The sequence below is a fragment of the Acanthochromis polyacanthus genome, chromosome 5 (genome assembly GCF_021347895.1).
Source record: "Acanthochromis polyacanthus isolate Apoly-LR-REF ecotype Palm Island chromosome 5, KAUST_Apoly_ChrSc, whole genome shotgun sequence".
Lineage (NCBI taxonomy): Eukaryota > Metazoa > Chordata > Actinopteri > Pomacentridae > Acanthochromis > Acanthochromis polyacanthus.
Window position 1 is genome coordinate 31,497,434 of NC_067117.1, and position 19,199 is coordinate 31,516,632.

Here is a 19,199-nt window from a genome sequence, read left to right on the forward strand (position 1 = left end):
ATTAAATTTTAAAAATTAACAATCTAAAATAAAAGAAAATTTAATTGAATAGCCTGCTGATTATTTATTTTCCAAAGTTACAGGGAGCCGCAACAGAGGGATGAAAGAGGCGCATGCGACTCCGGAGCCGCGGGTTGCCGACCCCTGATCTAGGGTAACCGGACAGTAACAAAAAAAACCCAATGAAACAAATGCTGAGTTCCAGAGTGAAAGACTGGGATTTATTTTGAAAAGAGGTATGGTCAAAAAAATACAAAATGTGAAGGCGTTAAAAGCAAATGGGTGCTACTGAAATCAAAGAAACAAACATAACTGACTTTACTCAGAAGGTGCTACCAGAAAACTGGAAGAAAATCAATACAAAGTAAACTCTTAACCAACATACACGGCAGCAGCACCCCTGACTGAAAACTATTATAGAATTCTCTAACAGTGTTTCTTCACCAGCCAACGGTCCTTAGCTAACCTTTACCCCCAAACACACACTAACCAGAAGCACAAATGTTCACCGGGCAGCTCAACCTCTCCTGATAACAGCCGCTGAATGCCGGCATAAATGATCATTTTAAACAGCCAGCTGGAACCCCGATTGGAGTGGTAGTTCAGCCTGGTCCAATCCAGCCTCAACTCTAGGGGTTGTCGGCGGGGCAACAACTTGGAGGCAAGGCAGACGAAGGCTCTCAGCTGAACACAATTAACAGAGGAGGATGAGGGCCAGAAAAAGTGTCTAAGCAGAAATTGATAAATGTTGGTAATCCCCAGATGCCCTGACCACTGACTTTCATGACCCAAAGACAAAATGGATGAACGTTAGCAAGATGGAACTACAATCTGCTTCACCACCCTCGGGTCTGAGGCATCGGACCTAGCAGGTGACCACTTACACATCAGAATGTCATGATCAACAAGATAAGCTGTACCTGCACTGTTAACCTCATCAGCACTTACCACACTGGAGAAACATCTGCACGATGTTGGATCAACCTTTTGAGCAGCGCACAACCAATTGCACGTCCCCAGAAGAGATGTACCGTCACGGAAAGGCTCTGGAGTGAGACGTGAGAGCATCCCCCGCCACCTGTGACACTGCAAAACATATTACCACAATCATTGTTGGAAGTCTCAACGAATCCAAAATTTTTACCAATTTTGTCAACAAGGCCACTAAACTGAAACTGTCCCCAGATGAAACCTTACTTTTGATGTGTCGACCTACATCTGAAGCAATGAAGGTCATCAGAAAGTGACTGCTCTTAAACAGTAAGACCAACTTCACCCTTACTCAGAAGTGTTTACTGCTTGGCAACCACCTATTGAAAAAGAGTGAGACAGAGGCATGGTGATGCTGTAGGTTTTCCACTGTTAAATATTGTGACTAGTCTCTCTACGTGGAGGAAGCTGAAGCCTTCATGGAACATATAAACTTGATGGATAGTAGCATCAACTCCACAGGGTAGAGTGTCAAGGAAAACAAGCTGCCTTTTTGGATTGTTCTGTACACTCTGAGGAGGGCTCGTCAGTGAAGTTTACCAGAAGCCCACACACACAGAACAATACCTCTTCTTTGACAGAATCTGGAAACCAAAGTGTCAGAGAAATTAAGATTTTCTCTAAACATAAATATCCAGTGCACCTCAGACAGCCAAAACTGATTCACCCTACTGACAAAATACAAGCTGTGCAATGTTGTATATGTAGTCCCATAAACTGAGGAGCACTCAGACCTATATAGAGGGAACACAGGAGGGCCAGCTTCTTTGGAAAAGACTCAGCAGTCCACTTGCATCTGAAGGTCAAGGGACGCACTTTTAGAACAGAGAAGTCAGTGAGGAGTGAAGGAAGCGGAACATATCTAAGCTATCAGCCACATACAATACAGCCCTTGCAGTCTCACTATGATTTATATATCAGTCATGTAAGCTTTGGGTGATAACTACCAGGGCATCCAGCTGCTTTATCGTGAAGCGCTTAGAATTAACATGTCATCCTGCCGCCAGTGAAAGACTGAGCTTAAAGGAATGGTTTAATACTTTGGGAAATACACGTATTTGCTTGTTAGGCTTTAGCTGACAAGATTGATGTTGTATAATATGCCTGCTAGTCCTTTTAAAGTGTAGTAGTTACTACATCACATCTCGTTTCATCCAAAAAAATGTTGATTTGTGGTGTGAGGGGAAGTTATGTGCAGTTTTTGACAAATCAATCCACCCTGCCTGGCAGCGTAACAGTCAGTACAAGACTTTAGCAGGTAGCTAATGGCTGTGGGCAAGAAATGGTTCACAGCAACAAAGTGAATAATCAGATTTCTCAAAACATCAGTCTAGTCTTTTTCAGCATACTGTTAGAAAGTTTGTTCACCTCTGGATCTTGTCAGTGTCGGGTACTAGTTGTCCGGGTTCGTCTTTCCGCCAAGTCATCCAGTTGTTTCTGTCAAGACAAAAAAAAAGAAGGTGTTCGTCATTTTGTGAGGGTGTGTAGTTTGTTCCCAAACTTAAAAGTGGAAATTTTGACTTGACATGAGAGGAAAAGCACTGGTTTCACTAATAACTTAAACTGGTGCCGTTCTATTTAGGGCTCTGTGAGTTAGCGTGCACAAAGAAATGGTTCGAATTTTTTCAAAAAAACCTCAAAAACACCTCTTCTTTTGAGTTTGAGAATGACTATTATTGTTTTACAGTACGGGGTATTATGTAATACCGTATAGAATGTACAGTAATGCCCCCCCCCCCCCCCCCCCCCCCCAAGGCAAATGTTAAATGCTGTCAGCTACATGTCTTCACCCTCCTGTGGATTTACAATCACTATTCCATGCAAGTCTACTCTGACTTGTGGAGCCAGAATGATCCACAGGGGGAAAATACATTAAAGTGAACCGAGTCCTTGGCTGTTTCAATAATGGACTCTTTGGCCATCTGCCAGAATGTTACAACCTTAAATGGTGTCTCATTAAAAGATCATGCAATATTCATGTATCATAATACCTCCTTTTCAGGTTTTCCATCAACCCACAGTTCTTACTGAAACATCTGGTCTGTGTTAGCAGCTGTTAAGACCTCTGTTTTTGGATTTGTTCTGTAAGGAAACTTGACTGTGTGGGGATCATTATATAGTGGTCATTGTGTGCTTATTCTGTATTTAAGCAGTAATCCAGTGGGATAAGTACATCGTGTATAGTAATAATTTTGATTTAAATCGGCAAATAGCAATTCCTGTACCCTGTGCCAACAAATACAATACTATAGAAAGTCCGTGGTGTGCAGTCAAATTTCAAGAAAACAAGTGACACTGAAAATAGCTGATTTTGCTGTCAGTGCTTCTTAAAAGAATCACACAAGTCTCAAAACTTGGTCGAGTGTCTCAATAACTCGCTGGATGTTGATACTTTTAGATTCACTTCAAGGTTTCTGGCACACCAAGCAGACATTTAGCATCTGTGGCTAGTCATCATCTGTATTTTTTGTGATGCGTCTGCCGACACTTTCGCTAGTTCAGCGCGTTAAATCTGGCATTTATGAAAGAGCCGTTCAGCCTCCTGAAAGAGTGATTATACCTGTTCAGTGTGGTCTAATTTTCTTTCTCTGTCAGGCACCTTGAACACAACCGGCATTCATTTATTTTTTAAAAGCATATGACTTTTTGAACATTTTACTTCTGTTTATGGACTCGAGGCTTTCCTTTCCATAAACTTGGATTGAATTAAACCCACCTCACGTCCTTGTGTTGACCTTCTCCAGGTAACAGTGATAAAGGACCCAGAGAGTGACGACTTTGGCTTCAGCGTGTCAGACGGCTTCTTGGAGAAAGGTGTTTACGTCAACATGATCAGACCAGATGGGCCAGCTGACCGAGCCGGGCTCAAACCCTATGACAGGATCCTGCAGGTAAGAGAGTAAGCATACTGTTTGAAGGTGATAAAATCCATATTTAGGCAACAGTCTAGAACCCTCACTGTTATGACCACCTGGCAGCTGGCAAAGCTCCCAAAATAAGCAAGATGTAAGGGTGGCAGCAGTACATATCTGAGAGAATCGCATTGTCTGACACCTAATGTGTGCGAGTCTAACGTTTACTTATTGCAACAGGATTTAGCAAATGAAGAATTTGATGAGCTTATTTACAGGTCTAGAGTTAGTACATATTTACTGTATTATGTGAGGACACTCCCTCAAATTAAAGCTTAAATTCTCTGTTTTAACCATGTATTCATTTAATTCTGCATTCCCCTGTTAATGAGCAAACACAGCTCTTTCACCTTACTGCAAGGTTAAAGACACCCTGTGGAGTTTGCATGGAAAACACAAGTTCTGTTTATGATTACTCACTATTTTTTGTATCCCTAAGCTCTCACAAACATGTCAAATACATTTCTCTCCTCATAAATCACTTGCATTGCTATTATTACAAACCCAGCATCATTTATATATTTAGTAGCTTCCCTTTTCTTCCCTGCCTTTACTGGCATTACTTTGGCATGTTCGTGCTACCTTAAGGAATAGTGAAATGAAGTGACGCTATTTGTAGGACTGTGCATCACACAGTTCACACAGAAAAAGCTTGACTACTATTAAACTTCACAGAAAGAGCTAGCTTTACATGAGTCCAGCAAGGTCACAGGATGATTTTTTTTGTCATGCATACCAGTTGGTTGTACCTTAACATCGGACTAAAAGAACTACAACAATGGAGGCAAAAACACAAGCAGTCAGATAATCAGACAGGTTTGTAAACAGCTTTTACAGGTACAATGATAACACGGATGATTAATTTATCTTTGTCTTCCACATAATTCTAAATCCTGCTCTATACCACAAAGCAAGATTGCCAGGTTTTTCAGCTCACTTCACTCCAGATTTGCAGTATCGTGAATCTGGCTAACTTTTGTCCGTCATATATCAACACCGGTAATTACTGTGAAGCAGGTGAACTTTAGAGGGTCAGATTGAAAAGATATCAAGAGTTTGGACTACTGATTCATCAGAGCCCTGGAAATATTGTGGCATCATTCCAGGATTCAAAATAGTTTATCTCAATTCCTTTTTGAGTTTGCAGACTATTCAAAAGGTTGTTAGCTCTGTAACTATTAAAGCAGAACTGTAGAGCTAATATTCGTGCATAAATATTTGTGCAACAATGCAATTATGACATGAATTGAGTTAAATAAGCAATGTTATTACACAATTTCTGCAGGCCTGCCTCCCAATTTGCCGTTTTAACATTTAGAGGGAGAGGTTATTACACTGAATGTACAAGTGACGATAATTTAACATTTTAAATACACAAACATTATTTCATTTATAATAGGATTACTGACTGTGTTTGTTATTTCATGTTCTTATTGTCCTGTTATTTCACTGTTGCTCAGAATAGCATTAAATAAAAGCTAAACCCTCCATCTTCCCCATTATTATATGATTTAGACATTTAATTCAGATAGACGCTATGCTTTGTTCTTCGGCTTTATTATTCATTAAAATGTTTACTTCTTATTCTGTTATCTGAAAATATTGCTCAAATTATACCCTTTTCAGTATCACTTTTTGGTGTCATTATAACTAAAGTAATGATATTACAATGTAGTAAGTAACTCTTTCATGGTTTCTGACAGTGTTACTTTTTGTTAACATCTTTGCCTCTGTTTTGAAAGCAGAATAGCTAAACCTACAAATGACAGTGCCAGCTGTTGAACTGTTGGTTGTACTATGATGGCCAATGTCAGGCTCTAGTGAAGTTAGATAACCCAAACAGAGCAACATTACAATGAACTTGATTCACCTGCACTGGCCCCTGGCCAACCTTGGGATTTGTTTCCAGCCTGTTTGATTGCATCACTGCTTATTTAGAACTCAGTAATGCCGCCACAGTCCAAGATCTTGGCATATAAAGACTAAATTGACAAAAATTAGACCCTTGTTGTATTCTTGATTTATCATTTAATCCCATACAACAGTTAATTTTCAGGTAACGAGCCAAACAGTAGTGTCACTTACCAGAGCAGCCATTCTCTGTGTCTCTGCGTCTTCGTCCAGGTGAACCACGTGAGGACGAGGGACTTTGACTGCTGCCTGGCAGTGCCTCTCATCACGGAGGCTGGAGACAGACTGGAGCTGGTCATCAGCCGCAACCCGCTGGCCAACGACGATCCAGAGGACAATAACAACACTTTAGACCACCCACTAGACCTGTAACACACACACAAAACATGCACACACATGCATGTCAGGCAGAATACATACTATACTATACTGAAACTGGCCCAATACACACAACACAGTTCTCTGACTGGCAATAATTCTACTTAAACACAAAGACTCCTACTGGAACACACATCCAAGCATTGCATGCTCGCACAGTCACCCCATCCCCATTCATGCTGGGCTGTCATACAATATATTCTCTATGGAAACACTACCACAGTACAGAAAAAAAACACCAGGGGCTATCCTGACTCTTGGCTTGGTGTCCTTACAGTGTTGTTCCAGCATCAAGAAGCACTTACTTGGCACTTTAAAGAGCCATTTTTACTGATTTTGACTACATATTTTTCCTTAAAACAAATGGATAAAACCTGCAGGCCATAGATGGGCATAAATCTACTGTGGTCTTGGTACCAGAGGGATCTGCCTTATTATCCAATATTGTCGGTCGTTTTAGGAAATTGCATGATTAGAGGAAAAAAGGCCCTTGTCCTGTTTGCAGATTTCATTTGTTTTATGGAAGACTAGTAAGGCTCAACAGCAGATTGAATTAACAGTTTATAAAGGAGTTGTGTCTGACGATGGTCTGTACAGATGTAGCTACTTGTAGAAGTCCACAGTGCTGCTAAAAATCTACTCAGATACTGCTGCTTTCTTGCAACTGCAGTCAAATTGAGCCCTTTTTTTTACAGCTGTTGTATGAAGGCAGACTTCTATATTGGACACAAATGCTCATTATTATGTCACCACAGTGACAGAGATCTAATTTGGTCCCATCAATACAAGATAATGATGTCATCACAACTGCCAAACAGTTTTCTTTTGTTTTATACAGTCATCAGACAATAGAAAGATGAGGAGAGGGCTTGATTTAGACTCATAATGAAAGATGGAAGCTTAAGGCGACTTTTGCTTCGACACAGATGGGCAGCTGTGCATGCGAAAGAGAAAGAAAACATTGTTGCCAACAGAAGAACATTAACCTCTAACACAGATTTTTGACCCTTTTCTATGTTTTCTTTTTTGCCAGATGCTGAAACTTTGCCCAGTCTGTCACTACAGTTGTTTGAGAGCACTGGGTTCATTTTATCTTATCTCAAACTCACTGCTGGCCTACAAGGTCGAATAGCAGTAGCTACTATGTATGCCTTTTAAATAGAGGTTATGATTTGATTGGAGGTTCAGGCGGTACAATCAGAAACAAAACTTAAGTATGGCATTAACGGTACTCTGTGTTGCACTTAAAAGATAATAGTTTAGTTGTCATACAAACTCAAGGCCCCCTGTGTGTTGTCAGCAGCCTCAAAACTGTATTTTACACTGTGAGCCACTTGGGGATGATTGCTTAAATGGGAATAATAATAATAATTAACCGCATTTTTCAACAACAAACAGAGCTAAAGCTTGTAAGTCCCCAATTAAAGCAGATGGTTGAAAGACGGATAGATGGGAACATGTTTACTCAACATGGCTAAACTTTACAGTAAATGTGTAAAATTGGTCCCGTTAGTGTTTCCCACAAACAGCCATCAAAATTGGCTTGGGCAGGCAATAACACCAGTGCTGAGTCATCAAAACTAGAGCCACTGATAGCAGGAAAGAGTAAGACTTTACTTTAGAATGGCAAATTCCATTTCTGAGGGTTCCCATTTTGATTTCAGATTACACCACTTCCTAGTCTTCCTCATGCGCCATCTCTGAGATTCAGCAAACAAGTGTGAGCAACAAGCAAACTAGTAAGCGAGCAACATCCTCTTTGTTGTTGGAAGCAACAGGTCTCATCAATAACTTATGACTACGAAAACCTACATACAGCATCTCCAAATGCTGTGTACGGATCACTACTGCTGCTGGTTTTGAAGGGAAACTTGGTCTTTTGCTGCACAGAGAATATGAACAAATTTAGTGGCATCATCTGCAAACAGTTTGAATTCACCAGACTATGGACAAGTCTCTCACACACACACACACTCTTACAGAACAGGGCTAGCCTGCACAGATTAAAGAATGAAAACATGCAGTTTGTGCACGTGTGTCATTACACGTTTGTCTTAAAGTTTGTTGGGTTGTGATTCATTTTGTGCAGTCGCTTTAGGGAGCAATTACAGAAATGTTGGAAGGTTCTTCTATTTCCCTAAATGTTTCCCTGTTTTGTACTCCCATTACTAATTTCTTTTAGGATATCCTCATTAGGTTTGAGGTTCATGTTACAACCACCACTGGCAAATTATTTCAACTTTCTGAGAAATCAAGTTTCACAGCTCTGAATACTGAAAACATTCAATGTGGATGCAATATTGTTGTCATTCAGCCACAAATCATCTTATACACTTATAAGAAATGAAATCCCAGCATCAAGTATCATGTTATTAAGGGTAATGATTAGACTTATTTGCTGTCCAGCAGTCATCCCAGATGACAAATGTGACTGTGTTTCAATCAGGAGTAGGAGTAGAGTCTGAACATGTCCATACAGAGGTTTTTGAGCCCTCTACACTAGTTTACCTGGTTTCTACAGGCTTGCTACATTACAATTCCCAACTAACATAAGTAGTGTTGCTCATTGAAACACCAGAATCAGTTATGCAGACGGCAAGTGCTGCATATTAAAAAATTGGACAGAAAAAGTATATTGAGCATTAAAAGATAAGCATTTAATTCCTACTGCTTTGTATCAGGTGACATTACAATGTAACATTTGTTTACTAGTCATGTGCAACAATTAGGGGCCAAATCCATCAATTAATTGGCCAATGCCACTTACTTAAAATGGCATTAAATCAGCTTGATAAAATCACTTGGTTGTTCTATCACCACTCAGTATTGCAGAACCTACGGGCTTCAGCAGTTCTTGCGATGATAAATGGTGCAAATCAGAGCTCTAGCAAATTCGGATTTGCAGAATTCATCCAGAAATGACAGAATTCAAAATGAATGCATTGATTTAAGTTTTCACAATGCTGCAATCTTAAAACCGCCATTAGATACCCATATTTTAAACACTGATTAGATTTTTTATGCTAAAACTAACTTTGGGAGTTGTAGTTGAGTTTCACCATCAGCTATTTTAGTCAAAGTACCAATTATTTTCCAACGCCATTAATCTTCTGCATGGATGATTCACTTGGGATATTTTCATGGCCATTAATGTCAATGGAGACATGGCAAAGCACCTCAAATAGCTCCTATCAACTTCCCAGCTATGGCATGTGGTATTGTAGTAACACAGACTTGAAGAAACCTGTCATTTAGTGACTTTCCTTAACACTCCCACAACTCCTCGCCACCTGTTTTAGTTTGGTAACAGCAGACATTCCTTCCACTTCTTTCACCTCCTGTTTTTCACGATTTTCTCCAATTCCTGCCAAAACTGTCTTTGCTCCAATTATCTGTGGATTAACTGAAATGAGACTGGCTGTCGCTCCCCTCCTACTGCACTTGGCTAAGTGTGTGTGCGACAAAGGAAAAACTGGTCAGATGGCAACATTTTTTATTTTCCCGTGTGCTTGTATGTAGAGTACTGTGCAAAAGTAAGCACTCATGTGCTGTTGAGTGGGGATTCTTTCAGAAATAATGCCATAAAGTTTGAAAATACCTCCATTCTAGTTGTAGCCAGAAGAAAATCCAAATCAAATTAGTGCTTGGAGTTACCACTAGAAGAGCACTGATTCTACGTAGATAATTGGACACAGTTTTTGAAGGTATTTGGCATGTATTTAGTTCAAAGCATCTTGGAAAACGTGTCACAGTTCGTCTGTAGATTAAGGCTGTAATCCTAATCTGACTCCATTTGCAAAACCTACACCAGCTAACAAACAAGGGCCCTTCACCACGCTTCCTCAGTTCATTTAGACACTCATCCTCACACTTCTTTCCAGTCCTTTGGCAGACAAACTGCTTTCTGTTATAGGCAGATATTTCAAATTTTGATTCATCAATCCGGTGCACCTTCTGCTATTGTCTTCTGCAGCCCACTTCTTGTGTTGTCAGGCGTCCGTGATCACTTGGCATTTTTGCATAAGTCCACATCTGACCATTCTTGTCCAGACTGTAGAGGAGTGTACCACTAGTTTCTGCCAGGCCCGAGCAGATGGCGCCGCTGGACGTCTTCCAGTTTTTACGGGAACTTAGCTTCATGCGTCTTTGGTCTGCTCTCAATTTCCTCAGCAGATGACTGCGTTTCTGGCTGTCAACCTTGGCCACTTCGTTGTGCAGAAGTGTTGGAGAGCTCCAGACGGATGTCTGCTGCAAGATTTCTGCCTGTCAAAGAGTTCGCTGGTGCAGGACGACCACACTGTGCCTCGCCCTTTATCCCCCTTCAACACTATCGTTTCTTTTTTAGGTTAATCGTTTTACATCCTTGCTTTAATACAAAGGTAGAAAACGACCGTCTAGGTGACATGTTGTTCTTCTCATAAACTTTTGCACTGTAGTGTATGTAGATGCAATAAACAGTGGGTGTGTGTGGGAAGGACAATACATGCAACATAAAACATGTGAGAGATACTTGTGTGAAAGAGAAGGGACAGAATAGCCTTTGTCCTCCGAAGGATTGGAAAAACTTTGACAAGAACAATTGCAGCCTCTGTTCTCTGTCACTGTCTTGTGTGTCTCACTCTTTCCTCACATTGTTACATAATACAGTTAGCATCCAGATGCCCCCTCTGAGAACACCCATGTGTGTTTGCGAATGAGAAAGCCAGCGTGTATGCGACTGTGTAAGTTTTCCGTGTGTGTCGAGGTTTTAGTGTGTACTATATACATGCACGTTTAAATGTATGTATCTCTGGATGTCAGTTTTCCCCTTCGGAGCATTTACCGTATGAGCTTTTCAGCATGTGTGTGTGTGTGTGACAGAAACTGAACTAGCTGGTGTACATTTCATTGTACAGTACAGATGTTTTTTTTAGGGCTGTGGGGCCAAGAAACTCTCCCTTCTGAAACCCGGACAAGACTGAAAACACAACAAACCCGACGCACATAAAAAAATATATAAAGGGACATTTAAGCACTTACTACAAAATAAGAAGCACACTGTTGAATACCATGCACTGTAAGTATTTTCATGTATAGCAGAACAAACTGTCTGAGTGCTTTTTACGCAATATCAAGTGGCCAAAACAAAAAAAAAAGAAAAAAAAAGTTTTGTACAGCATCAAAAAATGAAAATGCTGAGAAAAGCCTTCCAAATTGTTCTGTTGATTTTTATGTATGTATGTGTGTATGTGTGGTCACCCATTCTCCCTATGCATTTCTGGATCAAAGGTCAGTTTAAAGCCCAATCCAGAATCGTAACAGAAGTCCCAATAATAGCTAAAGAAATAAAAATTCATCCCAGCTGTGCAATGGAATTATTTGCACTGATTGGGTCAACGTAAAAATGACAAAGCATTCAACTGTCATGACAATGTAGGATTCATATTCCTGTTATTGTCATTCATTTTGAATACAAAGGATTCACTTTCGTGGGAGAAATGTTTGAATGTCAGAAGATTGAAGATTTTATGATGTTTTTTTTTTTTTTTTATATTACACTGGCTGGTTGTCATTACCCCCCTGAACCCATTAAAAGATGGCATTACACTGGACAAGACATTACATAATCTAACATTTATTACATCATCAGCTGCAGTAAGGCACTTTCACATGGCTGCTATTCCTGCCTGTGCCCGTTTAACGCACAAAAATATATTGTGTTTTTATGGTTCATCTTGACATAAAGGCTGAAAAATAAACTATCCAGCTTCTGACCTACAGGGTGCTGGTTAAAATCCCAGCATGCTGCATTAATCTTTCCTCTTAATGGGAGCAGGACGTTACTGTGTGTTCCTACAAGAAGTTCCTGTCAAGGATGGAGCACATGTGGCTGTTCTGCTGCATGAATTGTTACTGTGTAATGGAAACCAGTTATTTATTTAGTTTTCTAATTTGGAAACGTGGAGATAATAAAGATACCTACTGACTGTTTCTGTTAGCACTGCTTGAGGTCAGAGGAGGGGTTTTTTTTGAGCCTGCTGTGGCTATGTTGGACAGTCTCAGCTGGTAGCTGATAGCAAAAGCTATTGTTATAAATGCTATACACAGTATCAGAATTCAAAAATGACTTCTATATTTGTGTGATAATGTTAAATATTTGTCAGAAAAACACAATAGCTGCTCATACCTTTCAGAAAACTATCGCTACCGTTTAAATAAGGTGAGCTAATATAGTTAGCTTAACTTGTAATTTAGATGCAGCTAACAAACTATAGCAGGCTAGCTGCTAGCTACCTCCTCAGGAAGCTAAAAATTTGCTAATCATAAATAACATTAGAGCCTGAAAACCAGAGTTTTGTAGCTTCACGTACCATTTGGTAAGCTAACAATTAGCATATAATTAACTAGCCAGAGTGTTGAGCTAACAGATAGCTTTCTCCACTCAAAAGTACTTAATCAGTCATAATACCTGATCAGCTAACAGTAGGCTAATGCAAGAAAGTTAATTGAACATTTTTTGGAGTTAGCTAGCTAGCTGCTTTCAGCCTCGGTAACCACAGTTAACATGGTAACCATGATACCTATTCAGCTAACCATTAGCTTGCGGCTTAATTTAATGAGGACGGCTAGCATTAATCATTAGCTTGCTGCCTGGATTACTACATTTTGCAGTTACCTATATTATCTGGTTTGCTAAGCATCAGAAGACTACCTATATATAATTTAATCCCATTCATTTATTTATTATAGTTTGTGAATAGCTAACCTAACCATTTGCTAACTAGCCTCTTGCCATTACTGTAAACATGAACAAACTTCATCTCTGGACTTCCAGCCAGCTGTAACTGTGACTGTACATGTGGAAAGAAATATCTTCATGCATATTTACAAACAAAAAAAAAACAAAATTTAATAACTTATGTGTCTCCAATCTTGGGTTCACATTTCTAATTTCTAATGACATGGACACCTTTTGCATAAAGCCTGTCACATTTGTATTTTTTCTGTATTTCTTTCATTTCCAAAAGTGTTTACGTGTCAAACATTACTGCGATTCGGGATTGGGCTCTTAATAATGTACACATTGATATTGTGTATTTTTTTCAAATTGTGTAAAGTTCTATTCTATGTAATATAGTATTTTTCTATGACAATATTACTCTTCCGAAACATGGGAAGAAAATCCAAAAACAAAAATTATAAAATGGAAAATAAACTGTATAACTTTGTTGTTGTTGTCATTTTTGATTTTTTTCCTTTTTGTTTTTCTTTTTTTTTCTTTTTCTATGAAACAAGGTGTACTGCTATACTTCTCTTTTCGAGAAGGGAAAAGATTAAAAGCAAGAAAAATAAAATGTCTAATTTTATGTTGGGTGAGTGGACTGTTGTTATTTTTGTCTTTTTGCAAACTATAAAACCCCTCCCTGGTATTGATTTAACTCCTAAAAACCCATCTGTGTATCCAACTCATATATTTAGACAAAATTTCATGAAAGTAATCATTTTATGGCGGAAAAAGGCTTAAATTTAACTTAAGATTTCTTCATCCTCGCGGCAGCTGAGCACACCAGCTCACAACTCTACTCAAACACTGTTAAACTACTGTACACAATGGGAAGTTGTAATATTGGAGTAAGTCAGACGTCCATGCTCTACAGAAACTAATTCTGATGAACAATAGTAATACAGAAAGACCGGATTGGTGCCTTACATTTGTTAGACATGAAACGCCGGCTCTCGGTACACTTAAGCTTTAAGACAGAAATACTCAGCCATTTATGATGGATTTTTTAGCATATAAAAAAAAACACCATAAGGACATTTTGAATACTGCTAGAAGCAGCCTCTGAAATACTGCACATTCATGTGTAACCATGACAAAATAAGTTACGGTGGGAGAAACTGCTTTAACAACACATTTTCTTAAATGAAAAACTTTCTCATCGAGAAATAAGCAACTTGAACATGAGCCATATTTACAACTAAAGCAACCTGGCTTCAATTTCGGTTCCTTGCCCACAGCACCCCAAAGAAAACACTGCACTAAAAATACTTGGAGAGGAAATAGTATTGGTATCAGTCTTAAATCATCATGTGTTTGTACCACTTACACTGCATATGTAAATACCCGATTTGGACTATTTAACTGGCAGAAAACTTCCATAAACAGGTAAGAAATCTACGAAAAGCATGAATATACATCTTTAACTGTTTGATGCACAACATGGGTCAAAAAGATTTTCCATTGACAATGGGTCACTTTTGGCCCATGTTGTGCATCAAAGGGTTGAATAGCAACAAGACGCTCTGGTTGGGAAATATGTTGGAACATGTCTAACCTGGTAATAGCGAGATTAATAATTGTGTAGTACTTGATAGTACTCCACAATATCAATCTGGGACCGCTCCATGTAAATCAGTTCGGAGGAAAGAGGCACGGATTGGACAATGCAACAGTATGTCCCGCCTCTGACAGGTTTGTTTTTAGCCAATCGCGGGATCTTCACAACGAGCGGAGCCAATTGGTAGATTAAACTCTTACCAAAACCCATAGGTAAAAAAGCACAAACATCTTTACCATCCAGAAATGCGCAAAGCGCCTCTCTTTGTTCTTCCTTCAAAGAAGTGATAGGAGATTCAGCTAAAACTGACTTAATAGCAGCATCTACACGATCGTTGTCCTCCGTTGCCATGTTTGTTGTGATCTACCGGTGCTTGGTGTCGTCTTCACACCCGGACACTAACCCACGCACGAATACTGCAGCGTGATTGGCCCGTGCCAGCTTGGCTCTGTACGAACAGTGAATGCGGGAGCGGAGCAAGATGGTTTCTTGAGAGATTTGTGAACTCACAAATATCGCGAGAAATCAACTTGCTGGCAAGGTTAGAACATGTCCACATCAACTATAAACTGTCTTGGAACTGGTTGATTAAATGCAGCATATATGGCAAAGGCAACTGAAGCAGGCTGACAGATTATTTGAACAAAGAAGATCAATCTGTCACATCCTCGAGAAAATAAAATGCTACACAGTTGGATCTTCTCATTTTTCCTTTAAGGAGTTGCTACAGCAAATGATCCATTTCCATCTAACAGTATCTTCTCCATCCTCTTCTCTCACACCAACGAACTTTATGTCAAAATGGTATCAGTCTTAAATCATATCACGTGTTCCTACCACTTACACTGCATATATAGATACCCAATTTGGCTGTTTAACTAGCAGCAAACTTCCGTAAAAAGGAAAGAAATTGACAAAAATAAATGAATCAGGTTGCGACTTAAGCATGAATGTACCTCTTTAAATAGCAACAACAAACTCTGATTGGGAAATGTGGTGGAACATATCCACATCCACTATAAATGGTCTTGGAACTGGTTGGTTAAATGCAGCATATATGGCAAAGGCAACTCAAGGCAACTCTAGATGTCTGAAAAGAAGGAAAGACAATATCCTACACTCCATAGTGTCTACTCCATAGATATATTGTCAACAAGAGACAAAAATGAGGACTTGTGGCCAGCAGTCAACTCGACCATAAAATTAAATGTAAAATAGACAAAATCAATGAGATGGTCAGTTCACAGAGCATTCTGAATATCAGTAAGTATGGATTTAGAGTGACAGCAGTTGAAAGAACAAGACATCTAGGATTAGATTTGCAAGAACATACACTATGCTTCAACAGTTTGACCTCGCCCCGACATTTTCATGTTTTCCATGAAAACTCACTTTTATTCATGTGCTAACATAACTGCACAAGGCTTTTCTAATCATCAGTTAGCCTTTCAACACCATTAGCTAACACAATGTAGCATTAGAACACAGGAGTGATGGTTGCTGGAAATGTTCCTCTGTACCCCTATGGAGATATTCCATTAAAAAATCAGCCGTATCCAGTTAGAATAGTCATTTACCACATGAACAATGTCTAGACTGTGTTTCTGATTCATTTAATGTTATCTTCATTGAAAAAAGAACTGCTTTTCTTTCAAAAAGGACTTTTCTAAATGATCCCAAACTTTTGAATGGTGACATATGCACAAAAGACATTTGATTTTGAAGTCTAAAGTCAACAAATATGAAAACAAAAGCAAAAAGTTTCTGCAGAGGAAAACCAGGGAAAGAACTCCAACCAGGCTGCACTGACAGAACAAGTAGGTGGAAATGGCAACAAAAAAAGCGAGAGAGCCAAATCCCATAAATCACCTAGAAAAAACATCGAGCATGGATGAACTGTCAGCTTTGCTGGCTAAAGCACAGCGGAAACTTTCACCACAGCCACAGAAACTTCACCAGAAGCTGCCGATCAATTGGTAAACAAGCCACTTAGCTTCATACTGTTTTTGTTTTATCGTTTATCAGGTTTCTATCAAGTAAACATCGTTTGCTTTGACATTTTGTCATCTAAATCCATGAAATTTTTGCATTTTTAAATGTTTAAATTCTCTTTGGAGACACTACATTCAGATATATTTAATAGTTTTTACAAATTTTAACATATTGAAAGGCTCCCTGCTGATTTTTATTGTTAACTATCACTTAGCTCTGCATGTTGTGGTTTAAGCGTGTGTGTGTGTGTGTGTGTGTGTGTGTGTGTGTGTGTGTGTGTGTGTGTGTGTGTGTGTGTGTGTGTGTGTGTGTGTGTGTGTGTGTGTGTGTGTGTGTGTGTGTGTGTGTGTCTTGCTATCATTGTGGGTCATGGTCAAGAAAACACTGTTTAAACTTGTGGGGACCAAATTGAGGTCCCCACAACTGACATTGTTTTCGGTTTTCCTACAGTTGTAGGGACATTTGGTCCCCACAATATAGCAAAAACATGGGCACACACACACACACACACACACACGTCTGTGTGTGTGTGTGTGTGTGTGTGTGTTGAGCTTCTATACATTTGCATGTACTGTAAACATCTGTTTTAAAGTGTTTATGTTTGTGTCCGTTCATGTAAAGAAAAGAGGTTTAATGTATGTATTAGAGCCAGTTTGTATGCATTTTCCCACCGTAAGCTCCAATTGTGTGTACATGTGGTTTTTTTTTCCCTCTGCTGATTGTGTCTGTGTGTGTTTCTACTGTACATTCTGCATCTGCCGACTTAATTACCCCCAAGGGTCTACGGTTACATAACTGGGTCCAACATGAACATAAACTGCATGCACGCACGCACGCACGCACGCACACACACACACACACACACACACACACACACACACACACACACACACACACACACACACACACACACACACACACACACACACACACAAGCACAGCAGCAACACATGGTGAAGCAGTTAAACACCCTCTGCACACTACTGTACATGCACATATATCCGCACACATACACAAGTACTGTTGCAACCAACGAACAGTTCTACTAATACGCACGTGAACAAGCGACCAGCAGCGGTGGAAAGTAACCGAAGACAGACCTGAAGACTCAGCGGTGACTGAACGAACCAGACGCATAACAACTGGATTTAAACTCCACACAGCCACAAAGAGACACTAGTATTTGAGTAAATACCAGAACTGCTTCTACGTTTCCCATTCTATAATCTATTTTACTGATTAGTAGACTAATCAAAACCATTTTTCTTCTTACAGAAAAGCAAACCGACCATTGCATTCAAGTTATATGTTGTTTAATGCAGCATAGTACAAAATGGAAACTAAAGGTTCACATATTCAAGTGTAAAACTATAGAAGTAAACCGAGAACTCCTACAAGAAATTTTATTAAGTAAGTCAGCATTCCAACTCTAAAAGAAACTCAAGTTTCTGCAAAGCACAAAAGTTCAGTCTGTATAATAAATGAAGTGCAACATGGACATGGTGGATATATTACAAGCAGCTAAAACAACACCTATTCTCCTTACTGTGCTATTCTTTTGACTTTTGTAGTAGCTTTGAGGTCTATGAAAGCACAGACAAATTCTCTGCACTGTTGTAGTCTTTAACTCCTGTGTATTGTGAGTTTGGCAAATAAAAATCAGGATTTAAGCTGGTTAATGTAGTCTGAATAAGCTGTCATTTTGTAACACACGCTCCTATATAAATGGGAACAGCTTTAGTAGGACTTCAGCCTGATTACATTACAATATATGTGAGCAAAAGAGAAGAAAATACAGGTGCAGCTCAAAAAATTGCCCCAGACATTAGAGCAATTAACCATAATTAAATCATCAGGCTTGAAATGTTTCACTTTACATGTAACAAATGGAAGAAAATACACTACTGTTCAAAAGGTCGGGATCATTTTTGGAAAGGAAAACAGTTTTTTTCTCAATGAAGATTCAATTCAATTCAATTTTGTTTATAGAGCGCCAGATACAGGTAATTACAGCTTCTGCAGAGGCTTGATGATGAGCTGATCATTTGAATCAGGTGTGTTGGAGCAGGGAAGCATCTAAAACATGCAGGACATGGGGTCCTGAGGAACAGGGTTGAGAACCACTGCTTTACAGAACCCATATGGCTGAAACTCCAGGAGAAGCCCTAAGGTGACAGTGGTGAGGAAAACACCCTTTTAACAGGGAAAAATCCTTAAAGATGATATTAAATGAATCAGAAATACAGTCTAGACATTGTTAATGTGGTAAATGACTATTCTAAACGGAAATTAATGATTTTTAATGGAATATCTCCATAGGGGTACAGAGGAACATTTCCAGCAACCATCACTCCTGTGTTCTAATGCTACATTGTGTTAGCTAATGGTGTTGGAAGGATAACTGATGATTATAAAACCCCTGTACAATTATGTTAGCACATGAAATAAAAGTGTGAGTTTTCATGGAAAGCATGAAATTTCCTGAAGAACCCCAAACCTTTGAACAGCAGTGTACATTCCTGCAAATTTAATCCTAGATGTCTTGTTCTTTCAGCTGCTGTCACTCTAGACCCACACTTACTGAAATTTTGAATGGTCTGTGAACTGACCATCTCATTGATTTTGCTTGTTTTTCATGATTTTACATTTAATTTTGTGGTCCAGTTGACTGCTGGTCTTTCTAGGTTTGCTTATA

The 19,199-nt window shown here is 39.3% G+C and overlaps 1 protein-coding gene and 1 long non-coding RNA gene across 16 annotated transcripts in view; one reads left to right on the top strand and one right to left on the bottom strand.

Annotated features, from left to right (window-relative positions):
• Positions 1–13,537, top strand: part of grip2b (glutamate receptor interacting protein 2b) — a 390,622-nt gene extending 377,085 nt beyond the window's left edge. For all 14 annotated transcript variants that reach the window (XM_051948471.1, XM_051948473.1, XM_051948466.1 and 11 more), the window contains exons 24-25: positions 3,735–3,881; positions 6,027–13,537. In XM_051948471.1, the coding sequence (XP_051804431.1) occupies positions 3,735–3,881; positions 6,027–6,185 (306 nt within the window). In that variant the 3' untranslated portion in view covers positions 6,186–13,537. The remainder of the gene's footprint in view (positions 1–3,734; positions 3,882–6,026) is intronic.
• On the bottom strand, positions 874–6,091 carry LOC127534104 (uncharacterized). Of its 2 annotated transcripts, none has more exons than XR_007942061.1 (4): positions 5,988–6,091; positions 3,707–3,875; positions 2,359–2,427; positions 874–1,086 (listed from the first exon to the last, which is right to left on the bottom strand). It is a non-coding gene; the product is annotated as an uncharacterized LOC127534104 (long non-coding RNA). The 2 variants fall into 2 exon arrangements; XR_007942062.1 differs by lacking the exon at positions 874–1,086 and adding an exon at positions 1,093–1,310.
• Positions 13,538–19,199: the final 5,662 nt, after the last annotated feature.